Source organism: Prinia subflava, chromosome 7 (assembly GCF_021018805.1).
Source record: "Prinia subflava isolate CZ2003 ecotype Zambia chromosome 7, Cam_Psub_1.2, whole genome shotgun sequence".
Lineage (NCBI taxonomy): Eukaryota > Metazoa > Chordata > Aves > Passeriformes > Cisticolidae > Prinia > Prinia subflava.
This window is the reverse complement of record NC_086253.1, coordinates 14810814-14838681: the sequence shown is the minus strand read 5'-3', so window position 1 is coordinate 14838681 and position 27868 is coordinate 14810814. Positions and strand designations below refer to the sequence as shown.

The 27868-nt window shown below is 41.9% G+C and overlaps 1 protein-coding gene across 6 annotated transcripts in view; it reads left to right on the top strand.

The window, feature by feature from the left end:
• The first annotated feature begins 14671 nt into the window (after positions 1-14671).
• The window catches only part of PROM1 (prominin 1), a 63356-nt gene continuing 50159 nt past the window's right edge, over positions 14672-27868 (top strand). For 2 of the 6 annotated variants that reach the window (XM_063401653.1, XM_063401648.1), the window contains exons 1-2: positions 14672-14813; positions 21368-21781. In XM_063401653.1, coding sequence (XP_063257723.1) covers positions 21562-21781 — 220 coding nt within the window. In that variant the 5' untranslated portion in view covers positions 14672-14813; positions 21368-21561. Of the gene's footprint in view, positions 14814-15613; positions 15815-15922; positions 16056-21367; positions 21782-27868 lie in introns of those variants that run through there. The other 4 variants (XM_063401654.1, XM_063401652.1, XM_063401649.1 and 1 more) reach the window with 3 other exon arrangements.

Sequence of the window (27868 nt, the reverse complement as noted above, 5' to 3'; positions counted from 1 at the left end):
GAAAACTAACTCCTGTCCAGTGCATTCAGAATGGATAAACAAGTTGTCATGCATAATTTTAATGGTGAAAATAACTTTCCATGGGTGACAGAATGAGGATAAATGCATTTAATATGAAATCCTTGCTAATATATGGACATTTAGCCTATATTTCTCATATATGGTGGTGTAATTTCTAAAGTGTTTTTAAGGTTTTTATAGTTCCAGTTCTGCTAAAAAGAGAATTCACCAGACCATGTGGAAACTCTTCCCTTCCTTTAAGTGGTTTAAAACATGGGCAAAAGAAGCAGCTGGTGAAGGCAAAAGCCTGACAGGGACAGTAAAAAACCCACAGGAGGCAGCCACTGTCCCCTTTGCCTACAAGAAGAGGAATTGCTGGTTTGGGCTGTGTGGGGCAGGGCTGCTCTGGTGGGGCCAGAGGCAGCTCTGCCCCGTTCTTCAGCAGGAGCTGTATCAGGAGATGTTCACTGTGAGAAAACAGAAGTTCAGCTCCTTCTGCTCTGTCAAGAAGAATTGCCCCAGTCTTGTCCTGTCCTGACCCATGTAACACTGAACCTCTGTGGAGGATGAGTCTGTGTTTCTAACATGACACTGATCTCAGCTGAGCTCCTCTGGTGAGGTGGGGGAAGCAAACAAAAGCACGAAAAAGGGGATAAAATATATTTGGAATCTTCTGCCCTGATGTCAGTGGCCATGACAGCTGCACGGTTGCTATGCTGAAGGCAGTCTTTTTCTCAATCAAAACACAACAAAAGGGAATAAGTCTCAATGTTGGCATTGTAATTTCACTTCTAACGGTATTCTACTATCTGAAGTGAAAGCCCAGCACTGCTAGAGGGCTCTTGCTTGGTTTTGACTAATATAAACACGTATTCAGATGCAATTCTTCCTTTGCAAGCTGATCCCATAGTGTTTTACCTAAGCCATTCTCTTCTAGGTGTAGCTTGATGACACACTTCCAGCATAAGAATCACTAAACTAGATTTAGTCATGCATACTTGAGTCACAGTCTTGTGTTACTTAATTTAGTACAGGCCATTAAATATTTTTACCTCTGTATTAGGGTCAGGGTAAGAGAACTAATCAAGAGAGATTCACAGAGGCTTTATGTGTCATACAAAGTACTCAAGTTAATCTCCCACACTCAAACTTACTCCTCACCACATGTGACTGAGAGAAAAATACACAGAGGTCACACATTTCATGTATATACACATGTATTTACATGTGAGTCTGCTGAGACAAGAGTGCCTGTGTGCAAGGGAAATATTAAACATTAAAACCATCTTCATTTCAAAGCAAAGCTTTTCAAGGTGAGAATAAAGACATTCAAGGTGACAGCCAGAAGCAGAGGCACAGAATCCCCAGCCTGGTCTGACCTGAAGATGTTTTGTTGATACACCATGGAAGGATTGCAGTGGCACAAAATACTGCTTAGTTCAGCATTGCTACCTTGGAGCAGGATATACTTGTTGGGATTTCAAAGCACATGGTTTATTAATATATTAAGAGATAGTTACACTGGTACAAACATCTTTGCTACACAGAGGTCCAAAGTAAAAAGACACATTTGGCACAATCATTTTGGAAATCTTAATCTATTTATCCTTTTTAGTATTCATCTTGTTAAACATGTACAGCACTAGATAAATTGGTACTACTTAAATATTTATCAAATGTCTCCCTGCATGTTTAAATAGCAAGCAGGCAGCCAGTCGTAAACATCATTTTTTTTTTTTTATCATTCCTTCAGGATCATCTGCATTTCTTCTTTGGCCCTCAAAGGCTCAGCATCACAGTCAGCCCAGTGCCACAGAGCAGGGAGAAGCGTCTGAGCGTCTGAGAAGAGTCTGACAGGCTGTGCCAGAGGTGTGGGAGCAGAGCCCAGGACCCCTTGGGGCTGAGCCCCAGGTCCCTGGAGCAGCAGTGCAGTCCCTGCGTGGGCTGCAGGGCTGGGGCTGTGCTCAGCCTCCTCGCACGGTCACCCGCTGCTGTGTGGGGCAGCAAGCAAGCATTTCAGCACATTTTTATTCAGAACAAGTTTTGTTTACCCCCATGATTCCAAATCTCACTCCGGCTTCAAGCTGTTGTATTATCACAACCTTTTTCTGCAAATAAGCTTTAAAAACCTAGTTTGCATCACTATCAGGAAGCTTAAAAGCAGAACGGAAAGAAGAGAACTATTTTATTGTGAACTACAAAATCATAGCAACAACCGTGAACACAATCTCATCCCTCCCCCCTGCTTTACTGGTGCCTGGTACATTTTAGCAGTGCTGAAGTTTGTACCAGGTGCACACAAGGAATTGCAATTAGAATTTGCTTCCAGCCACGTTTCACACAGCACCACTGCCAGCCAAGCACAAAGCAGCATTGCATTCCAGCCAGCCAGCCATGCATTCCACTGCTGGGAGCTGGAAGGAGCAATGGAAGCAAAGGTGCTGAGCAGGCCAGGGCATGGTGCAGAGCTGGGTTCTGACACCAGCACTCTATGCCTTACAGGTTCACTGGGTTTGTTTCACTGCATGAGTGATGACAGGGCCAGGGCACAGCCAGGGACATCCTGTGCTGCAATAGCACCTTCCCCTGAGGAGCCATGCACTTCACAAGCATCTTTGCTTCCCTTTTGCAGACAAGGAAATCAGTCAAAAAGGGGGTTATAATAACATTCTGCCATATGTATTAAAAGTTGGGGACAAACTGGCCAACAAAGTCAAACCTCTCTGACTCCTGGTTTTGTGCTAGTCCTACAAAACCACATTTAACCCTGTTCCATATGTAACAAAGAACACTGATGGTGCATTATTCTCTTCATTGTACACAACAGGATGTTTAGTGTCAGTGGTTCAGTGACAATATTTGAAGTTGTTTCAAGTAGAGTTTTTGGGGACCCAATTGTGTGCCTTCCAAAACTTTCCTTAATGATACCAATAAAGGAGTGGAGGATGTCCTTATAAAATATGCAACTGATGCCAAATTGAGAGACAACAGCATTTTGGAGACAGAATTATTCAAAATAGTCTTTGGAAACTGGGAAAGTTCTAAATCAAATATATGAAATCAAATAAAGCAAAATGGAGGAAAAAAAATCAAACACACACCCAAAAAAACCCCAACCCTGAAAATACATGCCTTACCAGCAGCATTGTATAGGAGATTCTGGATATTGCAGGACCCAATACACACACTGAGCACGTGCCTACCAAGAAGGCAGATTCATCAGTGCATGAAGAAGAGAATCTTTATGATGTGGGATGTTGCTAGGTTGCTTTCCTCAGGAAAGGAGCTCTCAGCTGGAGTAACATATTTACATAGGGGAACTATATGTTTTAAAGGACACAGGCAAATTGGAGAGAGGTCACAAGACAGATATGACAACATGACTCTTTGAAGATAGCTTTGAAGAACTGGGCTTTGATCCAGAAACCAGAAGACCAGGGAAAGGACATGATAACATGTTCCAGTGCATGTTTCAGTATTTCAAACACTGTTACGAGAATGATAATTCCCTATGTCCACTGAGGGAAGGAAAATAACCTAATTTTCAGTAAAGAATATTTAGGTTGACTATCAGGAAAATTTTCTTATTATGAGCATAATTAAGTGTTGCACAGGCTGCCTGAGGGACAGGGTCTGAGGCACTGCCTTCCAGGGAGGTGCCAGAGTGCAAGTTGCACAAGTGCCTCGGGGTGTTCTGGGCAGACTTTGCAGCTGGGAGGGGGAATTGGGGACCTTTCCCACTCTGTTTCTCTACACATGTGGTATTTCTCCTGTTGTGAGATCCACTGATCCAATGAAATGTAATATTCCTGACACTACTATCTGTCTCAATAGTCATCTGGTCTTCATAGCAGCTTCTGGAGGAAAAGAAAGAGGCTACAAGTTTGCTCCAATTGATTAAACAACTCTGTTGATAAGACTGAATAAAAGTGTTCCAGAGAAATTATTTTGGTCATAAATAAGTTCAAAATGACTTCATACTATGATCAAAGCACTGCTAAATCTGTGCTAAACCTCTTCCTGCCCACCAAGAAGAACTGACATTCTGCAGATTTGAAATACAGCAACTGAGGCAGCCTGGATACAAAGGTTAACCTAGACAGATTAATATGAGCTTGTATAAAGCTCTTAATGCTATTCCAAATGCTAATAGTGACTGACATTATAGGGTTTCCTGGAACTGATTTAGAAAAACAAGAATTGTTTGCAATAAAAGTCTGTTTATCTAACCAGAAAAGCAAGAATTCCTTAACTACCCAGCAATTTAACCAATTATGATCTCATTTAACAGAAAAATAATTTCTAAACATGGCATTTATCTGTCTGATTTCCCAAGACACTGTACTGTACCATACACTGCTCTTCAAACAGGGCTCCAGAAGCACTGCTGAAATATGTTTTGTCAGAAAGCAGTGAAACAAGGAAAGTTTTATTTTAACCATTTTGCCAGTCAGTAAAGCCAACCACAGCAGGTGCAGTGTTTTCCTCAAGGTAAGAATGAGTGGGACAGACAGATTCCCAGTGAGGGGCTTTAGATTCTCAATGTCCATGCCCATGTCTGTTGTTCCAAGCCCAGGGATGGACAGCTCCTGGTTAAGCAGTGAATGATCCTCAGTGCCCTTCAGCACACAGGTGCTCTATGGAGTTGCTTTTGAAGCTTTTCAGCCATGCACATTTCTCCTTTTTATTTCAGCCAACACAAAATTTTCCCTTTTTTTTTTTTTTTTCCTTTTAGTGAAATAACAAATGTGAGACTATTGTGAATCTGGCAAAGGCATAAGAGAAATTTTGAGAACCTCAGGGAGCTAAGCCATTTCACTGAGAGTAACCTCAGCTCACAAATAGAACAGCCGTCCCTGGTAGTATTGTAAATGCTGTTTCAGCAGCAAAAATATCTTAGATTTTTTTCCCCTCTTAAAGAAAGAGAGAAAATAATACACTTTGAGAGAGAGCAAATAATATACTTTAAATCTTTAGGGGCCTCTGCCAAGAACTTTAGACCAGATGATCCTTGAGGTTCCTGCCAATCTGGTATTCTAGGAGTCTGTGATTTAAGCTTCCAGTTATAAAATACTATTTCCCCTCCTCCATCACAGAAGAACCTCAATGTTAAAAAAGAAATTGAGCTTCTCAATAAAAATCAAAAGACAAGATACTTACAGAAAATAAATATCAAAATGGCTATAATATAAACTAACTTAGGCTGGAAAATAAACCGGAAGAATGTTTCAAGTATATGTGGTATTCTGTGTCATTAAGTACAAACTAATAACATTTGATGTATACCAGAATTCAAATTTGGCCGAGAGCTAAGCACACATTTATCTCCTCTAGTTGAGTTTAGTGTAAACTGTATTTGTTCCCATCCAAGGGAATGTTTCCTAGTATTTCTGGGAATTTTCACAGGAAATATTTTTGATGTGATCTCTCTGCTCTTTCTTTGGCAACTCCTGGGCAGAATTACTATGCACTTTTTTTTTATAACATTTTGCTGGGTTTTGCTCTGTGTATTGAGATATTCTGCAATCTACTTAAATCCAATTACAAAACCACTGCACTGTGCATGTTTCATAATATGAAACAGCTGCTAAGGAAAGCTCAAAATACATCTCATGTGCACTTTTTAATTACATGCTTTTACTGTACCAACTCTCAGCTCATACAGAATACATAAACTAATACATTTTACTGCAGTGAATTGTGGATTACTTTTTATAGGATGATTGCTTCTACAACTTCAGCACAAATTGGGAATTTATTTATTTCTATGCTACAAATAGCAGAGGGTAACAAATACAAATATGAAAAAGCAAATATTCAAGCCTGTATACAGAGGCAAATGCTAGCATGTGCAAGGTGCAATAGAAACAGAGAAAGCTTAACCAAAACATGGTGAAAATTACTATTATTTGGACTGTGCCTCTAATTCCCTTGTAAGGCCTTTCTGTGGCTGCCTCATCAAATGAGCAGAATGAAATGTAGAGGAATTTAATGAAGTGTCCATTTAGCAAGAGAAATGGGAACAGGAGTTCGCAATCTAAGCTCTAAGCTGTTAGACCTCAGATCTTCAAATATCTGTAATTCAATGTCCAGGGAATTAAGGAGCAGAAAGACTGCCACAATACGAGTGAGGCTCAGATTTATAGATAAAGCATTAGAATAATAAACAATGGCTTCAAGATTTGTCAAAAGACCTTCTCCATTTTAGCAGCTGTGGAGGATTTGCAGGCTTCATATGCTGAAGGGAATACTGCTGCTTTCTAGTTGGAATTGGCACCAAAATCCCAATCATTTATCTGTCGTGTCCGCTTTGGACCACTGCCTGTTCCAAGAACAGACACTCTTTTTAAAAACTTGTTTCATTGTTTAACATGGTTATTTCTAATACATTATTAAGAAAAAAAAAAAAAAAAGAAAAAAAAGAAAAAAAGAAAAAAAGAAAAAAGAAAAGCATAGAAGTTCTACCTGGAAATATTTAAGAATGGTGCTACACTATGATAATATTATCAGCTTGTCAAAGGAAAAGACTAAAATAATCTCATAAAGGTCAAATGGCACCAAACAGTGTTGGGCCAAGATGCAGAGGCGTCTTGGGTTGAAAAAATACAACCAAAAATGTGTATTCTATTTTCATATGTTGAAAATAGAATATGCTTCATCATCTGAGGCAAGTTGGGAGATACTGCTCTTCATCTCTTATAACTCTAGGGGTGGAAGGAGGGTGAATGCCCTCTGTTAATGGGACAACTGATAACACTAGATATGGCAGGGCCTTCTTATCTCCTCCTCCACCCATCCTCCTCTGAGGGACATCACCTGTGAATGGGCCATTTAAGGCCTCTCATGTGACTGATAACATCACCTCATTCCATTGGGAGATGCTCCACCCAGAGGGAGGAGCCAAAGCCTTTCCACTGACATAAAACCAGCAATCCCAAACAACAAGGGAGCCTGTTTCCACTGGATTCCCAGAGGATGACTGGACCCTTTCTTGAGGATCATCTCTACTTCAACAGAGCCACATCTGTCACTCCAGGAGGACTTGCTTCAGGCTGCTTCCAACACCCTGACCAACAGGGTGTCAGGTTTGCATTCTGACTCTGTCAGTGGTCCTTTGTACTATTGCATTTATCTTATTTTATTTTAACCCTTTTTGTTGTTTGTTTCTTCTCTCTCTATTAAATTGTATTTCTGACTTGGAGTCTCACTGGTTTTGCTTTCAAACCAGTACAAGAGGTCAGACTTGAAGATTTACTATCACCACTGAGTGGTACCACACCTAATTCTTTGGTATTGCTTGGTACTGTGGACCCACTACACTGGTCATTACTATTATGAGGTTGTTCAAAAGAGTGAAAAGAAACTGGAAAATTAAATTGGACTAATGAGGTGAAGGCTAAAATTTTAATCTTTAATGATGAGAGAAGTTGTCCATTCAGACATTTCACAGTGCACCAAAGTCTACTCTCATCTGACATCCAGGTACCTCTTCCCAGGAGTTTGCCATACCTGCTAGCTTAATATTGAAACTAGTATAAATCCTCCTGGATTTGTGTATGTTGTGCATATGAATCCCATGCAAGGTAATCAAAACAGTCCTCTCTGGCTTATGGAACAACCCCTGACCATTCCTTTCTTCACAGCATGAGGTACAGACCAAGGAGTGCAGGACTTGCTGCAGTCCCTTTTATGAAAGCAGGTGATGAGCAAACTTGATGAAAGTCTTTGTTTTGCTCAGATTAGGAATGAAGTGTGCAATGTCTCTGGTTTCTGTGGCTATGTGGGTCTCTGTTCCCAGGCCAAAGGGTGCAGACTGCAGAATGACCTGCACCCCCAGACTTCACTGTTACCAGTCTGGAGACTCATGTGGACTTATGGAGCCAGAGACAGGACACTTGAGCAAAGATCAAACAAGCCTAACAACGTGGATGCACCCTGCTGTACCCATCAGCTGCACTGTGAACTCAAGCAGAGAGGGAGGGAAGCTGTAGCCTGCAGTAGGGCAGAACCAAGAGACACTCTGTGGCTCTTGGAGCATGAGGCTGATTCTTGCACTGCTGCCTGCAGAAATACAGCTGAGTGCTACCTCAACTCAGGCTTCATTTGAAGATTACAGATTAACTTTAAAGCAACAAACCTCAGGTGTCCTCCAACATACATGTTCTCTGTTCTCAACGGCTTAATGTTGCCAGGAAATACTTATAAAATGAAAAACCTTTGCTATTCTGACATGCAAAAAGACAAAGAAACAGTGTCAGCTTTCCTTTTTTACATCTTACATCTTCAACAGTAGAAATACTTCACAATTTCTTGGTCTCTTATAGCTTAGCAGCAGGAAGGTAAAATACAGGAAATAATAAATGAGAACATTAGGGAAAGAAAGAGCCAATCTTCACAAAATTCTGAAAATATCTTCCTTGGAAAAAGAATTCATTACAGTATAAGAAAAAAAAGTAATTTTCCTTGGATCATGTTATCACCAGGGCTGCAGTCTTGTGCTCAGCCATGGTGAATGGTTTTGTATCAAACCTGAGATGACCAAGCAGGGAGCTGGAGCTGTGAGGTGGCAAAGAGGAGAGGTTGTACTCCTGTTTTGTGTGATAACAGCTTGTGGGTAGTGTGTTGCTATCCCAGCCATCCAGTGGAAATTGGGAGCTTGGGAGCGGGACAGAAATGCTGCGGGAGTTTTTAAGTGTGGAGCTGAATACGAGGAGAGAGGGGGAAAAGTTCATAACCTAGACCATGAAGCCCGGACAATGATAAAAATTGCTGTCTACTCACCCTCTAAGAACCCTAGGAATCAGGTGCTCAGCACAACTCTGTGAAGAGCTTTTAAAACCCAGGCCTTTACTATCCTGCTAATAAATTTACAACTGAGGTATAGTCTGTATTAAATAAATTGTTATACCTCATATAGTTCATTTCAGGAGACTTGCACTAGGTGTAAAGTTAATAATAGAAACTGGAGCGAAGGGGCCCTGTCAGGTTAATCCTGCAAAGTATGCTGTTTATGAGCTCCCTACAAGATGTTGTAGGTGGTGGTGTCATTCTCTCTGAAAACATAATGAACAGATGCCTTTCTTTGTCAGGTTTTGTTGTGCTACAGATTATTTAATACTGATATTAAAAATAACCTTCTTCCAATCTTCTTTACTCACGTCAGACAGCATTTACTACAGAGCAAGCAGACAAAAGAAGGTCACTGCAGCAGCTAAGCTCCTGAGGTAGGATTACGTTTTGTGGAAAGCGTTGGATTGTCACCCTGTGCTGAGGGGACTTCTGCTTGTCAGAGAATCACAAACAAAGATGAAAACCAATCTTTTTTTTTTTTTTTCCTGAAAAGTGACTATCCAGATCAATGACTTTGCTTCTGTGATAGTGTTCACATATGCACTCAGTTTTGCTGATTAAATATTTTTGCAGTGTTCTATTCTTACTGACATACAGATACTTTTACTGGATTCATAGTCTGTGTAAACCGTGTATCACAATCTCTCTTGCCTCCGCCCAAGCAGTCCATCTCAGGTCCTGGCTTTCAGAAGAAATTTATAAATGCATTCATTAAAAAAATCCAAAATAAGTAAGCCACAAGAGAGAAAAAGAATCTATCAGTTCTAATCTCCAGGTGTCCATGGCAGTAGGTGAGGTGAGGCCACTGTCTAGGCTCGTGCTGTCCCACATACAGCTGCTGGCCACTTGCATCATCTGCACAGAAGAATTTGTTAGCCAGGACTGAACTTTGGGACCGTAGAACCCAGCCCAGCTGAAGCCTGTATGTCCCCCACAAGATACCAGTGTATCACAAGAAAGAGCTGTACTGGTAGCCAGTGCTTAACTGGTCACAACAAGGAATCAGCAGTATTGAGAACAGACAGTCCTATGTCCCATGGCAGTATCCTGATTTCTGAAGGGGAAGGCACCAAACCGTGTGCTCAAGTTTGCTAAACAGGAGCATCCTTATTTAAAATCTCTTTTTCTAATAGGTGAAATTACACATGTGAAGGAGGTTTTTCAGGACTTATCTGAAAGCGTTCATTCAAAGCCATAAGGTGCTTTCTAACAAACTGAAATGCCCTTCCTGATATGGCCATGCCCTCTATCAGAAAACTCATTACATCAAGTTCCCACAGGAAGAACCTTGGAGATGCTGAGCAGGACATTTCTGCTCATGCTGAGCAGAAGTGTAAGGTGCTGGAGCTGGAACCAAAATCTGGACTGGTGGTTGGCCATTGCACCCTACTCTGTTACCAAACAGCATCAGAACCAGGACAGGAACTTGAAAAGAATGTGAAAATGCAGAGAAGAGCAAGGAATGAAGCTGCAGAGAATCTTGACTTGCTGGGGCTAAAGACAGTTTGATTTTCTTTTGGATTATTAATTTTGTTTTAGTGTCAAAAAGAAATGTGCCTTTCCCATTTTTGTTTCAAGCATCCCTGACTTTGTGGTTTATCAGGATGCCAAGAGTCAAAGCTTGCAAGCAGAAATAAAACATAGAAATGATGGAAAAAACAGTCTTTGGTGGGGAGGGGGAGCTCATAAAAGAAGATACAAGCTCCAAGTACATGCATCATGTAATCCCTGTCATTTTGTATCTTTGTTTAGCAGTGAAATCTGTGACAGCAACTACTACTGGTTTGTTTCCTCAGATGAAAAACAATAAATACAATTTTTAAGTTCCTGACAAGGTGACGTGCAGATTTATCACAGTCACAAGAAAGGGGCACAACAGAGTGTAATGGCAAGACATGTAGCTGACAAAACATCAACTCTCTGAAGGCATACTAAAGTGATATAAATCTTCCATTCAAATGAAGGCAATCCTTACTGAAATCATATCCTAAACTGCCATGGATCAAAGGTCTACAATGAAACATCACATTGTTTTCTAAGCTTGAGAATTAATGTAACATTGGCCATTTCATTTTTTTTTTTTTTTTAATTTTTTCCCTTGGGTTAAGAAATTAAGCAAATACATGTCAAGCACACAGCCATTGTACTGTTTCCCACCATTTTTATGGATTCCAATAATTCTTTCATATTTTGCATATTTTGTGTCTAACACACAGATTCACGGCCTGCTTGCTCTGACTCCAGCCCTGGGTGAGCCTGGCTCCAGCCTCGAAGAGTTCACAGCTTGGAGTTGGGGTTGTGAACTCGTACAGCCTGTAATCCTTTAAGCCTTGCATCCCACAGAAGAATTAAGGATGAGGAAGGCTGCAGCTGTGGATGTTGGGGCGGGGAGAAAGGGTGATGATGAGGAGCTGAGCAGAAGGAGGGCAGGGGCCATGCAGGTAGCTGGTGAGTGCTGCTGGGCAGCCTTTGCTGATTGGGAGGGCTGGCAGAATCCAAAGGGCTAAGCCAGGCCTGGAGGGAAGGGTGGCACTGAGGGGCAGGAGGAAGGGCAGAGCTAGGCAAGGTGCACAGTGGCAGAGGGCAGGGAAGGACTCAGGGGTTGTAACCCACAGAAAGCAGAGCAAAGTGGGCAGGCATAGGGCTAAAGGGCAGAGCTGGCAAGAGGGATAAGTAGATTGGTTCAATTTTGGGATGCTGGCAGAATGCTGGATGCTGTCACTCTGACATGTTCTTGGCAAAGGGTGTATGTAAAACACTTTTCTCCACAGCCCTGGTGCAGGGGCATGCTGCTCCTCTCCCATACTTCCATGCACCCTTCTCTCTCTAAACAAATACCTAGAGGAAGACTAAACACAATATAAGGGTTTTCTACCTTGTCCTTTTTCTTTTTGGGAGGTGGGTAGTTTGGAGTTACGATTTTATGTCTCTTCAGGGAATACTATACTTAGCTTGACTCCAACTAATGAAAAGGGCTATTTATCTAATGGACCTTTAATCACAAGCTCTTTTTAAAAATCAATTACATGATACAACCATTATAGTTAAGCTCTAAATCTCATGTATCTTCCTGTTATCTGAGGATTTTCCTCTCAGATAACAGAGATACACAGCCAGATTTTCAAATGCTCACCACAGAGTATGGGTCAGGTTATTTCATCCAGCTGTTACTGTTTTGGATGCTTATACAGCAGGTTTTCAGAGGCCTCATCACCTATGGTGCTGTGGTTTGAAAGACTGCTTCCTTATTTATGTGAGCAATTGGGGTTCAGCTGCCTTGGGAACCTGATCACAGCTCTGAGTGCTGACATAATTTAAAAGTTTTGACCATAAAGAACAGAGTTAGAAGGCATCCTGATTAAATTTAGCCCAATTGCCCTAATAAGGCACAAAGGACCGATAGAAGATGATGCATTCCCTCAAGGACAAATTTTCTTGATGTCTCTGAGCTTGCTAAGACTCCACCCTGTTTTTTTTAATGTGACTGTGTTCCATGTGCAGGCAAACCACAGAGCAGCACACCCCTTGCACAAGGCCAGGCACAGCTGCGATTTGGATGGCAGGGACACAGAGAGAAAGGGCTGCAAACTGGTGCAGTATTTCCTGCTTTACAGTTGTCTGCCTCTACCTGATGTGCAGTTAGCAGAGAAGAAACATCAAGGAAAGGTCACCAGCTGCTCAGAGCAGTTTCAGGTCAGACACATGCTTGGGGTTGCCAGCAATGTAACGGGAGGCAGCTGAAGGGGTCACGCTTCCATTTACCATCTCACAGTGACAAGCTTTGACATCTTAACTAGGTGTCACTCAGACAACACATTTTCAGCACCCAATACAATATAAATTATTGTATTTAACTAACTAGTGACTAACTCTGTCACTTCCAGAAACTTTAGGCAAGTCCTTTATTTCAGGCTAGATCCCAATAATACAGAGAAACTCAGATATGACTGGAAAGGTTTCGTATATTGATAGCAACGTCCATGAAAAGAAACAGATCTGTCATACACAGGTAATACTAATCATAAAATAGGTGTTGGCTTAATCTGTTGAAGAAATGCCTCCCTTAGTAGTGTTGGTTTTGATTCAGGTTCAATTTTTGCCTGAAAGCTAGTGTCTTTTTCCTGTTACTCTAGTTTCATATCCTTGTTTATGCAGACATTTCTCATCCAGAAGTACTGTGGTAGCCTACCATAAATGGTAGAAAACCTATAACTTGTATAAATTAGTAATCCGAGAGAAAATCTAAATGTCTTTGGCTCCAGCAAGTCAAGGCTTTCTGCAGCTTCATTCCACACTTTTCTCCTTTGCATTCCCACATTCTCTATGAGTTCCTACAGACTATTCCATCCTTGCAGATATCTATCACTACAGCCATATGCCTTCACTCTGCATTTTAAAATCAGTCAGTCAGTCACTGAGGTCAGTAGGACTTGGCCTTTCTGGTTTGATCCTGAATGGAAGCAAAGGAATCAAACTCACCATGTTGTCTCATTAACAGTGTCGGGCATCCACAGCCCATTATTTGGAAGGAATATTCTCTTGTATTTAGAACAAGTTTCATCCAAAGTTTAAGACAGGAACTGTAATTCCCTTTGTCAGACTATCTGACTAATTTAACACATTTGTCCATCTGTCAAGGTGTTCTGCTTTTCACAAGGCTACTCTGTTGCTGCTCTCGACACCTGGCTTTGGGTGCCTATGACAACTCTAACAAGAACTTGGACAAGAGCCTTTCTCTGAGCTCTGTACCATTCCATTTAGGGCGGTGCCTTTACATATCCTCCTGCTAACAAGCTAAGATTAACTCTGGTCAGGATAATCGTTCTGTGTGCAGCCAGTGTAGCAACGTGTGCTTTGATGTACACTGCTGGCAAATGCCCTGAGCTGAAATACAGGTAGATTTCAGCAACATGAAGAGTGCCTGTGGGAAAACTGTTCGATGTTTGGCCAGGCTTAAATTAGCAATGCAGAATGGTGCCATAGCTGTTGCCTTGTTTTGTTTCTGTCTGCAAAAGGGAGACTAACTGCTTTCTCCATCACTTTTTTACTGATTTCCAAGGAACCAGCATAAACTTGAATGTCCAACGAAAATTCTTGCTTTGTCTTGCAATGCATTTGTGATGCTGAATAACAGAGGGTGTAGTAACGGAGGCAAGAATGATGTTCATATTTCACTATTGCATTAGAGGAATCACTTTAATACACCAAAGTTGCAAATCAAAAGCACAAAAAAATCTGCACAAGGCAGAAGGAAAGCACAACTGTATCGCAACCTGTAAGAAAAACACTTCTCATTTCACCAATAAATCACTGGCCTTCGGGAACAGAGAACACTTAGGAACACAGGTAACAGCCCTAAAAGGAAATGCTAAACCCATCAGGAAATAAGGACACCTCTCGAGAGGAGTAAAACAAGATTTTTTTTTTTTTCAGAAGTTAATGGGGTAAGTCATCTTGCTGGGAAAAGCAAACCCGCCTGACCTCGAACCAACCCGCAGAGGCACTCGCCAAGGGAGATGCAGGGCCATGCCCAGGACGGCGAGGCGGGCTGTGCCTGCCGGAGCCCGGCGTGGCGGAGGACCTTGCCGGCCGGGAGCAGGGCGGGAGCCTGCCCGGGATGCAACAGGTCCCGATCGCTGCGCACCACAGGGGTGCGGGTTCAGCAGGACCCGCTCGCTGCGTTACACCGACCGCAGCACGCAGCCTATGCCTACCTCCCGCTCCGCTGGCCCAGCACATCCCGCCGGGGTTAAACCCCTCACGCTCCTCCTCTTCCTCCCCCCACCATCCCGGCCTGTCGGGGTGGTCCTGCAGCCCCGGCCCGGGGCAGAGCCCGCCCTCCATAATCCATGCGCGGGCGGCCCCGCCAGCACGGCTGCCGCGGCGCTCTGAGGCGGAGCGGGCTGGGCTGTGCTGTGCTGGCCGTGCCCCGCCGCCTCCGGCTCGCTGTCCCCGCTCCACCGGTGAGGAGGGGTCCCGGGCAGCTCTGGCGGGGCCGTGGGGGGCAGCAGGCGGGGATGAGGCTCCCCCGCCTTCTCCCGCTGCGGGCGGGAGGTCCTGGCCGGGAGAGCGCGGCCCCTTCCCTGGCGGGAGGAGAGCATCGGGGGTAGGGGGGCTCCGTGGGAAGCCGGGTGGGGGGGCAGGTGGCTGTCGAGGGAGGCGGGGGCCGAGGGAATGGGGCTGCCCGCGGGAAGGGATCCCAGGGGGCTCGGCAGGGGCTGCGAGAGCGACCTGTGGGAGCGGCGGGATGGAGGCGCCCTGGGAGCGCGGGGTGAGGCGGGGCAGAGGGGCGGCCGGCGGGCAGGTCAGTGCTGCGGGGGCTGGGGAGCGGGAGAGACGGGTTTGGCGGGGAGGGGGCTGCGGCACGGCGGGGGGATGCGGCCGGTCCGCGGGGAGCCAGGGCGGGTCCGCCCGCCGAGCAGAGCGGGGCGGCGGGCACGGCGTGCGCGTTCCCTCCCCGAGGGTCGTGTGTGGCCGCGGCGGCTGGGGAGAGGTCGGGGACGGCTGTGAGCCGCTGGCAGATGAACAGAGAGCAGCGGCGGGAGCTGGGCGGAGAGAGCCCCGGAGATCTCCGGGGAGAGGGGAAGCCGCTCCACGGGGAGGAGGAGGAGGAGGAGGAAGAGGGCGGCCGCTGAGGGCACCTGGCCGGGGCGAGGCGGGGGGAGGCGGGCAGTGGGGCTCGTCTGAGCCGTCTCGGGGAGGGCGCTGAGCTGTCCTCCAGATCGGCTCGTCAGGAGCGGGGCGGGGGGAGCAGGGAGGCGAGCCCCGGTCTGGCTCTGCGGTGGATGTGAGCGGGGAGCGGGCCCGTGCGCTCCTGCGGGCTCCGCGCCGGGCACGGCCGCGCTGCGGCGGATGCCGCCGCCTCGCAGGAGTCCCTGAGGCGGTGCTGCCGCCGGCTGCTCGCTGTGCACCTGGGCAGACCGCGCCAGCCCGCCCCGCTGGCCGAACGATTTCCTCAGCAGAGGTGAGCTCTGCAGTGAGCCGGGGACCTCAGCCGAGAGCTGTGGAGAAGGGGCAGTTGTGGTAGTAAACATGGGCTGTGTCTTCTGCACACAAATGCGGAGGAGCCGGTAAAGAAACTACCACATCGGAGTGTTCCGGCAGAGGCAGAGCTGCGGTACCCGCGCTCCTCTGCAGTTTGCAGATAAGGACGAGGCAGCCTGTTAGAGGAAGAGGTCTCTACAGTCTAAGTAATTGGAAAGAAGGTGAAGGAAAGGATTGGTCTCAGCTAGCGGGAAACGTGCGTCGTGTTGCGGTACCCTGGTGCTGGGACGTGTACACAGCACGTATCAGTTCACACTTGCTAAAAACTGCCTGTTTATGGGCTGTGTTTTACAATCCTCTATGTAATGCTGGAAAGTAATTTAACACAGAACATTCTATGAATACTGGGGTAAATGCACCGCTTAGAATCAAGTTAGATAAATTATTTTCTTTGGTTAGTGAAAATGTATTTTAAATCTTTAGGGAGTCAGCTGAAAATCAGACCTGCTTATACTTGGGGGAAGATATCTCACCAGGAATTTTTACAGATGTGCTTCTGCTTGCAAATGGCTGTGGATTGTAAAACAGAAAAAAAATTGATGTTGATTTTTTAGTTTATTAATTTTGACATTAGTAAGAAGCTGCTCAAAGCAAACTGGTTTCTGAATATTCAATTTTTCCTGACCTGAGCTCTTACTTGATTTGAACATATAGCAGGCAAGTCAGATGGGTACCAAGGCTGCCTTGTGTGGGAGATGCTATTTGTTTAGTTTTCCTCTGTGCTGCCAAGCTCTGTTCTCCAGTCCCTAGTGTTTATTAGGTTTATCTGCTTCTTAATCCTCCTATGGCAACAGGTTGTATTGTTGGTAGGCCTAGGCAGATTTTGTAACACAAAACTGTACTTTTTTAACCTGCCAGTATCTAATTTGGCTTGCTGCACTGGGTCTCTTGGATGGGAAGGTTGTGGTGTGGGTTTGTTTTTTTATGCATACTTAGGAGTTTCAGTCTGCCTGTAACTGTGTTTTGTGGCTGTTTTAATTCCTCTTCTGGTGGTTGCTGGCGTGGTGCATGGGGATTATGGACTTGGATTTTCAAATGTGTAATTGAAAAAATGTAACAAATGTACTCAGAGCCTTTGTGTGGGCTTCCTATGGACAACTGCATCTAGCACGATCCCAGCCCATGCTGGTTCACTGCCAGCAGGCACCCCCATTGAGCTTTAGCACTCTAGCTCCTGGTTGATTGAATTTCAGTTCACAGGGTTAATCATGGTTGCATCACTGCACTGCAGTGTTGTATTTGCATGGATTGCAGTGTTAAACAGAAGGAGGCCAGTCCCATTGGAACAAAGAGCTGGACATCCTGCTGCCTCTGAACTCTGTTATTCAGAGTTGAGCGTGGAGGTTGGTGAACTAAAGCATTTAGCTCTCCTCTTCCCTTGTTAAACTTAAAGCAGAGGTTGGTTTTGGAAAATATTTTTAGTAAGAGATAGAATAGGATAGGATATATCTGAGATGATAATGCTGCTGCATATTTAAGTGATGGTGTTCTCCACAGGTAGTGTTTAAAACCCCAGGAGGTATGTTTAGTGACTTGTATGTATAGAATATTAGTGTCAACCACAGAATAAAATGCAAAAGCTTGAGTCTTTTCCAAATGGGCATTTGCAAACCACACATAATAAGGAAAATCTTTAATTTATTTTACCTTAAGTACTTCACAGGGTGTGTTGTAATGAAATAGATAGTTTATTTGATAATTACTGTAAGCATTCCAAAGTTTCACACAGCTTCTTTTCATTCACTGTTTACCTGAACTTGGAGAGAGTTGTACTGGCAGTTCCTGTAACTCATTGACTGCAGTGATGCCACACTGTGTCTGAGGAAATGAGATGCCCACATGCTGCAATGAAGATTAGCATAAACTGCTATTCAGTTCTCTTTATTTGTGTCACTCCTGTGTGTGTCATTTTTGAAGTTCTCAGAATTACAGATTTCAGGGATAGATTTCTCCTCTTTAATGCTGTTTGTCTAGCATATTTAACTACTAATAAGCTCCTAGCTAAGTTTCTTTTAGATATCAAGAAAAGGAGAACTGCTGGGAGCTTTTTACATCTGAGTTATTTTTATATCTGTTGAATACATATTAGACGCTGAGAGGCATCTTAAGTTACAGGTTTAACAGTGTTTTTGCAGGTTTCTGGTTATTATTATTAATGTAACCTTGAAAATATTAGTGGTTTATGTACTATAGAGAAGAACTGGTGTCAATCTGGAGGAATTGTTCAGTATAGATTGTACAAATCATGTTTACTGTGATATATTTGCCAGCAAAGGGAGAGGAAGAGAGTATGGTTATAATTCTGCAGATTTGTTGATTTGCAGGAAACTCACCTGAGTTTTATAAAAGCTTGACTGAAAACTGTGTAGAATTGGAGACTTACGTGTTTCCATTTAGTAGAATATTGTTTTCACAGTACAAGGAGTGTCCTTGCAATTTTAGTGGTGTCCTTGTCTAAAAACTGCCACCTTTATCTTGGTTAATACGTGACTACTTACTTCTAGGAGGTGTAGTGATTGTTTTCCTGTATTGGGAGAACATTTTAACTCTTTTATTTGCCCGTTTGTGCAATTAGATAGACTTGAAATTGTCTTGAATCTAAAATCTTACAAAAAATTGTGTGTGTACTTTATCTTCTTCTGCCCTCTCTCTAATACAACAGAGCTCACAACAGAGAGCTTTGCCTTAAGACACCAGTTACAGAAGTCATCATTTTCTCAATTTCATCTTTCTCAACCACATTTCACGAACATTTCACTGAAATGGATGCTTTTAAATCTGTTTCCTTAACTTCTGGAATCAAGGCTCAGTTACCATGTGTGAGCTTTTTCTCCTGACTCACTGAAGTGCTGCAACTGTACTTCAGAAATCTCCAGAAAACTAAACCTGACTTAGAAAAATTATTGAAATCTTTTTTTTAAGGAAAAATAAAATCGAATTGTTGCCTTTTGAGCCCTTAAAATCGAGCCAAACAAGGTTAAGGTGATAAAAAGTGGTTACCATATAATGAAGGTCCCTGCAGGTGCACAACATGCTGACATGCATGCTGAAATTGCATTGAAAAAGTACATGTGACATAGGGCTTTTAGACTTTATAAGTTTAGCAAATTAGCATAATTGACAAGAAGCCCCAAGTAGAAGTACAGTTAATGAAGCAGTTCCCCTCTTGGTTTGACCTTCTGTAAAGCCCCCTCTTGTTTATGTCTGAAATATGAGAGTGTGTCTTGAGAAGGTGGCTCGGCCTTGACTCCCAGCAGAACCAGGATTAGAAGAGGCTTTCAGAAATTTGTCTAATAGGAAAAGTACTGGAGTTAGCTAGGAGACTGTATAGCTACACAATAATAGGCCATAGAGCCATGAATATGTATGAAGAGTATATGTAAAAGCAAAGGTAAGTTGGGCATCAGAACAGTAGTGTATCAAATTTGCACAATTTTCACTGTTCTGATAAAGTCAAAATTATTTTTTTTCCACCTAGTTGTGGTCTTGTGATATTTTGTCCTGTATGGTTTCTGGAGATTTGAAAATAAACTGCAGCCTAAGCAGTTTTCACTTTTTGACCATTTCTGTGTTCAGCCTTATAGCAAGATGTGCATATGATAAAACTTCACTAATAAGTGTCTTTAAGGCTGCGGAAAACTAGTCTCTGTAAAAAATCAAAGGAGGAAAATGAATATTTTGGATTTGAACTTTTTTTTTCTTTCATTAATCTTTAACAGAACAGTCTTTTCCAGATAGGAGAATCCTCATTGTACTATGTGTTCTAAATTACTGCGTGCTTGTGTTAAGCATATTTCAGAGTGGTTGCTAACATCACCTTTTTGAGTAAGAGTTGGATAATTGTGCTAATTGTAGCATTATTACTATTCATTCTTCTTTGTTTTCACGAGCCATGAGGAGGAAAGATAGGTTTGAGTGTTCTCTCAACTCATTTGAACAGTGGAGAAATGAAACAGTCTCTAGGTCTTTGATCTGATCTTGTATTCCTTTGTTCCATATTTTTCTTGATCTATCTTTTGAGTGCAGCACAGACTACTAAACAAGCCTGCAATGTGTTTTTGACTTATTGCAAAGTACTGGTTTTTGGAAAGGTAGCTGGTGTTTTACCAGAGACTGTAAAGCATGGCAGAGATTTAAGTCTCACTTTACTACAGGTTTTAAGTCTTCTGTCTTCTGCACCTCTTTGACCTGGAGGTACCTTGGAAGTCATTGGTGTAGCGCTGGTCTGACTGAAGCCATGAGGTGTGTGTGTTATTTTGCTGTCATTCGTGCTGGTGAATGGTCTGAGTGCCAAGGTGGAGACTGAAACCATTTCTCGTGGGTAGTGCTGCTGAAAAGGGCAGCAGAGGCCCGGCTGTGCCTGGGGACAGCAGCTGCTGCTGGGTGCTCTCCGTTTGGAGGTGATGCCTTGTGGTGAGCACTGTGCTCCCACACAGCCCTGCCAGAGCCACTCCGGGGCATCAGCCACGGTGGCCCAAAGAGAAGTCAGGCTGATGGGTGGGACAGTCAGCACGATGCTCACTGGCACACTCATCAAGTATGTGCAGCTTCCAGAATCAGAGAGGGGCAGCAGTTTCTCTGTTGCCTTTTATTTGGTTGGTTTTTGGTCTGTTTCCTCAGAGACTGCTGTTGCATGCTGAAGTGAAGAAGTCTTACCTGGTTCCTTGTAGATCAAGACATGGTTACTTGATTTGTTGGAAACCCAGGAGTGTTTCTGTTTAAATTTCTTAAGTAGTGGTAGATTAAGCTGCTGTGATTTTGTAGATTCAGAATGTTCTTAAACATGTATAACCATCCAAAGTCATCTTAATGACATGCAGCTTTAGCAAGCAGTAAATAAAAATTGTTGACTTCTCCAATTCCTAAGGAGAGCCTTGAGATAGCTTGAATTAATAGAGAGTAATTGCTGACAACCATTGTAATCTGTCAAGAGGGTGATGTTTTGTTGATTTTGGGATTTTTTTGTTTTAGTTTTTGTTTTGATAACTTTTCAGTGATGTATAATTTTTTTCCTCAATCTTTGAAGACATTTAAGATTGAAGGTTTTGCTAAAACCATGTAAATTAAAGAAATACAGGGTATGACTTATAAGTGTGATCAATTACAGAACCATCAGGTGGTAATTAAATGCATGTGTAATTGTTGTGACATGACATATTGTACTTAGTCAAAAGCAGAATTCATACAATGCTCCTTTCGTTTTGTTTCCCTTGGAGCTGTACCAACATTCTGCTTTGTTTTTGAAAACTCACTGACCTGGAACCGTTCACAATTCTTTTTCCACCTCTTTCAAGTACAATGTATGTAGTGTAACATATTACTCACAAACCTCGGTATTTTCTTCTTCCCTGTCCCATCAGGCTCCCTTTTGCAACTGTTGCTATGTTCAATTTCCACAGATGATTGTGTGTTGTCTTGCACTTTCCTATTTGCTTGCACACACCTTAATGAGCTGTTTCTTTTTTTTTGCCAGAGATGGTGCGCTGAGTCATTTTCAAGAGAGGCTGCTGTACCACTCTGAAGTAAAAATACACTTAAGAGTTGAAGGTGTGAGAGTGCACCAGCATTCTCCTGGCTAGAAAGCTGCCCCTCAAGTGAATGTATTGAAGATTTCTAGACTTGGTTGGACAAATACCTCTACCTCCAGTTTTATGAATACTGCTCGCCATGGCTGTGGAACTCTGTTTGCTGCTGCTGCTGCTTTGTGGAAGTACTATTTCAGAGGTACAGCCTATATACAAACCACCTCCTGGAACTCTGGATTTTGGATTTGTACCATCCAAGACGTATGATACAGGTGCATACCATGAACCTGGGGCAATAGGAATTCTGTTTAAAATAGTACATGCATTCCTGTACTTAGTGCAGCCAAATACTTTTCCTCAAGGTAAGCAGATAAACTACTTTTTTTAAAAATACAGATTTGTTATTGATGTATGCACCCTATTGTAGATACCAAGGCCGTAATCAGGAAGTAAAATATATGAAGGGGTATGTAAGTAGCATGTCTTACAGCTTGGAAATGTTTACAGTTCTGTATAAAAGAATATTTCTCTGCTAAGCATAAGGGGGAGGAGGCTGTTAATGCAAATGAAATGTTGGTGACATTTCACAGAACTTTGCTTACATATCTCAGAGCCATCACTGATGAGATTGAGGCATGTTTTCTTAACTGAAACAGCATGAGATAGAAGTAGAGGATAAGCTGCTTTGTATTTAATGTTAAATCCATAAGAGACTGCTTAGTTTTGTATATTGTAATAAACAGGTGGTTATAATAATTACAAGATTTAGCCCATGAATTTTGAAATAAATTTCATTTATTTCCATATATGTGTCTCCATTGTCAAGTTTTATGTAAGAGCAATTCCATTACATAGCCATGTGTAGCTTCTTGTTCCTTTGAAAGCTGTCAGGTTAAAACTTGAAACTACACTTGTTTTAATGAGACTTTTTTCCTCATTTGTTTTCTACTAAGCTGTCTCTTCAAAAGGAAGACTTAAGATGTTGGAGAAGTGTGTGCAACCTTATTGAGGTTGCATTGATTGAAAGGTGTTTTTGGTAATTGCGTTTTTATGAATGTGGTAATTTCATCAACTTAACTTTTGAACAGGCTTTTTGTTTCATTTAGCTCTAATAAATGCTAATGTGTTTGTATAATACTGGCATTTATATTATTATATATAATATATTATTTATAAAATTATATCAAGGTGAACTTTTAATTAAATCTAAGAATGGGTTTGGTCTGTAACTGATTCCTTTTGGTGGTTTAGCTGCAATTGTGTATAAAAGTTGTTTACATTATTTTGTAATACAGATTTCAGTTTATACATTTAACTTTTAATAATATTAAAGCCTTAAATTCTTTAGTCTAAATGGTCACATATGTGTATGATCTCTGTGAACTACTGTTTGGCTGGATTTTTGACATTTCTTTGTGTGTCTCTGATGTAACTGTAGAAGAATGAGCTCAGCTGAACTTGAATGAATGAATTCTGTTTAGGCAAGTGCTCAGAGTCCCAAGGGTTAACCAACAGAATAATACCTTGGCCTATTTTCCTTCAGGATGTGTCTTTTGAGCAGGTCTTACCCAAGGTGTAATGAGGGCAGTTGCATGAAGGTGACAGTAATCTCACCTTTGGGAGGCACTGTTTCCAGATACCCCTACTTATTTTGCCTCTTTCCTTCTGTTAAATATGCAGGTGGGCTATTTGTGTCTCTGTGAGACCTGATGGTGAGGATTGCCATCTGCATTCAGCTCCTAGAAACAGGCTTCCACTGTGCCTAAAGCCCTGCTGGAATATTTTGTTCTCTTACAGTTGTGGAAACTTGATTTCACTGAGATATTTACTGGTTTTTATATTTCCAAGAATTTGGTCTGTAGTTTTGTATGTCAGAATTAATATCCTGCGTCCTAAGCATGTGAATAATTAGTGAGTGTAGACTTTGTGGTCAAGGTTATTGTCTGGTGGGGCTGCTTGTAGTAAGTTCTGCATCAAATTGGTATTGTGAACACCAGCATTAAAAATGATTTTTTCTTAATTTGTAAGCTTTGAACACCCCATATCCTTCTTACTTCCTTGAAGATACTTTTTTGCCAAATCAGTTTTTTTCAGAACTTTGTTATTTGCATTAAGTGAAGTCATGTTCCCATGGCCGCACATACTTCACTGCAAAACACAGATTTGAGGGATCATGTCGGTTTGAGTCATACCATTTAATTGGCTAATCCCCATAATCTCTTTTGCCATATGCTGTTCTATTTTCACATTCAGTGTATTAGTGGTGCAGTTACATATTTAAAATGGTTGTTTTGTCTTGTTTGGTTTGTTTAAATTCTGGCTTGAAATAGAGTTAGTTCTGATTCAGAGATGAAAATAAACATAATGACAAATGGGCACAGATATAAGCCTTTTAGTGCCTCTGTTTTAGACTTCATCATTCTGATGGGACTGGTGCTTCAGAACAGTTAGCTCCAGGTTGATGCCCCAATGTATTGCATATAACCAGAAGAGAAGTGTAATTTGTGTGCAAGCCTTGGCAGCAATCACTTAGACCTTTGAGCTTAGTAGTATTGTATTTTTGCCTAATACTTGGAAGTACTCAATGTTTAGTTTTCCAATCTATTAGTACTCTTACCTGAGAGGAAAAGAAGTGATAGCATTGTTAATTGTATGTAGATACTCCTGCCTTTGCAAGTCATCTTCTAATAGTGCTTTGATGGGGCTGAATATGTTACAGGGTAACATTTATACTCCTTCAGTCCAAAGTATGCCTTAATGCTTTTCTGCTTTACACTGTATAAATATATACAATATATTTATACATGCACTATATGTCTTTATGCTTTATACCAATATGATAAAACAAGATATGAAGTACATGAGAGCTTTTGGGAAATGTTATTCTTAATTGCATGCTGCTAAGACTCAGCAGTTGAAGGGGATCACTTAAAGAAAAAATTAGTCACTTTCACTTTAAGAAAAAAAGAATATTTTGTGAGATGGTTTTCTTTTAGTTACATCTAGATAAGTAATTATTCCCTTCTAAATTTGTTCATGCTGTCAAGTTTGTGGAAATACACTTTGCCTTAAGTTTGGATTTAGTAAGTAAGTTATTAATTAGATCAAATATAGCTCTCATGTAAAGTACAGTAACAGAACCAGGGCAAGGAACTGTAACTCCTTTTAGGATTTTTTGAATTGCTGAATCTTTAAGGACCAGCACTGTGCTCTTTGGATACGGTAAGAAACTAGCTCCAAAGAAGTGAATTAGGATATCTGATTGCAGTGCTTCAGTGAGTCTAAATAGATTCTGCTTTCAGCTCCACCAGTCAAATATTTTTGTACTTATTACCAGATGATGTAAATGGGAATGAGTTTACTTAAGTGTAAACTGTTATTCAGGGAAGCAGCCTCTACTTTGAGTTAATGATAACACTGGAGTGGAAAAGACTGTTTGGTCACTGATTTGCCACTTGAGGCTCAGTAAGTCACTTTAATCTCAGTATGCCTTTGTTCCTCCATGGTAATGATAGTGCTGCTACTCCCTTTGTTGAGCACTATTTAGGATAGAGGCATCATTTTCCTTCTTGTTAATAACACCACTTAAAATAAAGAGATGATAATAGGAAAATTACAAGTTGCTCCTATCACTTAGCTAAGAGGGCTTCTAACAAAACGAATAATCAGTTTTTCTTACATAAAAATTTTTCATAAACTGTAGCATTGATTTATTGATAAAGTTGAGTGCATGGTTGTGAGATGGTTCATGTCATCTGTTGTGTTGGAAACCTTCAGATAGGAACTTGGTATGGACAGGGCATGGTCAGTATGATGCTGTGGCTGCTATGAATTATCATAGTTTTGTCTTTGTTCCCATGGAAACAGTTGGTAGTTGCAATAAGAGAATGTTAATCTGAGATTCCAGTTGCCAGCAGGATGTGCCCAACAAATCTTTGGCTTCGCAACTTGTGTCTTGTAATAAAAATATGAAGCCTTCACAAAGGAAAGGAGCTGTGAATAAAGCTCCTGCTCCTATTTTTAGGTGAAATAAGACAAAAACTTTTTAGCTTGTTGACCTTACCCTACTGTAGCTGAACATACTGCAGAACAATTTTAGCAATTAACTTACATCTGCTTTTCTCCAGCTTCTTTTACTTTTACTGTAGATAAGCATTTCTGCTGAAGTGGGAGTACAGCTTTAACATAAAAGGGCAATTGTTGAATGCAGGTACTTGCTGGGCAAAAGATAGTATGAAGAGTTAAATGCACTGTTTGCTATGGGAAACAAAAACAAGATGGTTTTTAGACCTGGACTACACCTCTCAGTTCTTTCTGACTGCTGAATCTTGCTTGCTGAGTTTAATTAGACTGAGGATCAGAACCTGAATATTGTAATGTCAGGTCTGTGTCTGACCCCTTTTGGTCTTTTTCTCCTCATCTAGTCAGCCTTTAAAGCAGGTGCAGATTGTGAAGTTCAGCAGGTTAGTGTTGTGTTAGCTCAGTAATAAATCACGACTGTATTCAGCAATTAAATTATTTCCAGATATTTTAAAGAAGAAACTTGCAACTTGAATGTGAAAATAAACTGTATCTGTAGCTAGTATAGCTGTAATAGAAAATGCATATGCAAAACCCTGTTTTGGGTAGGTTTGATGAGCTCCTAGGATACTGACTTTCTAAATCTATTGGCTGTGTTGAGGTTCTAAAGCAAGTAATCAAAACACTTCATCACCCCCTCACTTAAACTTAGTAAGGCAGAATTATTTTGTGTGTGTGTCATACTAGCATCTGCCTTTTGTAACTAATTCTTCAGTGCTCATTTTTACTTTAATTTTGCTTCCTCATAGTAGTAAGTCTTCCAGAGCACCCCTACAAGAACAAATGCATATGTCTGGATGTTGGAGCTAAGCTCAGTTATGTGTAGTTGGTAATGCCCTTTTATTTTTAAACTTAAGATTTTCCCAGGAATGTAGGGCATGTCTGCACAAGGTGAAAGGATTGTGCTCTGGCTGTGACTCTGCAGGTGCTACAGTCCAGCACCATAAAATTTTGCACAGGTACCTGCAGCTATTATGACATTTCATAAAAACATAATTTAAGATATCCTTTTTTCCAGTTGTGTGAAGTTAGTTTTAGTTTGGCTGTGATATATTGCTTTTTTGAGCTAGTGTTTGATAGCTGCCCCCCTGTGCAGGTGGGTTGGTTTTCTGAAAGCTTACATCCTGGAGCTGGGTTGGGAGCACAAGTGGAACTGGTGCAGGAAGTGAGAAGAGGGGCAGAGCAATCTGCCCATTAGTAAGCTAGCTGTTAGATTGGCTCAGTTCTGTTGTCAGCTGACAGTCAGTGCCTTCACTCCATCCCTCTTTTGTGGTGTTTTTCCACAGCTGTTGAGTAGAGCTGTGGTGTGAATTTAGAATAGTGGCTTAAGTGTGTATATCAAAAATGCAGATGTGACAGGTACACTGCAAAATGCAGTGACAGGTGTTAGAGACAGTGGTGGTGGGGATAACAATGCTCCTTTATTTGGAAATACAGTATATATGTTGAAAGAAATTTCTTGTACATAATGTTGGCAATACTGGGGAAGATGGAGCAGCAGGAAGATATGAGATGATTTAGCCTCTTCTCTGCCCACTCGTATGCATTTAAGGAAACAGTGTTAAAAAAAATCATTGCTCATTTCGTGTTGGGAAGTTAAGAGCTGCTCTGCTTGGTGGCATGCCCATGTAAAGGAGGAGCAGTCTGAGAACATTTCTGAAGCAGATTTAAGGCTGGCTTTTTAGTTTTCTTAGGCATCACAAGAGTAATTATTTTTCCCCTGATTCATTCAAAATGGTAGACTAACAGATTGCTTGTCAAAAGGACTTTCTGTGGGCAGGGAGGAGAGAGGGGTTTTAGGGAGGGGAGGCTTGTGTAGATAATCTACTGGAGGTTACCACAGAAAACTACAGCTGCAAATGTTAAGGGTTCTCTGATGTCCTCCCACCCACTTCTTTTGGATTATGGCAAAAGGAATCTCTTTTGCAGACAGGCATTTTATGGAAAATATGGAAGTATTCTTTAAATCAGTATAGCATAGCTGATAATCTAAAATTCTTGCTCTTTATGTCCACCTGGAATCCTTTCTCTACAGTATCATCAGTGCTTGCACTGATCTGGTGTAATTCTGCCTGCCAGCTGTGCCTAGGAGAAAAAACATGCTTTGACAGCAATTGGAAAACATCAAGTTTACAATTTTAACACTTAGGACAGAAGGGGAAACTAAAGAAAACAAACCTCAGGTAGAGCTTGAGGGCCTTGGGTTACTTTCCATGGGAAGGGTACTCGAAAGTGGCATTAGCACAGATGGCTGTGGTAATTCCTGAAGGGTACCTCAAACAGCCATGCCTCTTGGAGTTCAATAATAATCATAAATTAAAGGGGCTTACAGTTGTGCAGTATTCAGACAGCTCATATTTCCCCAATCT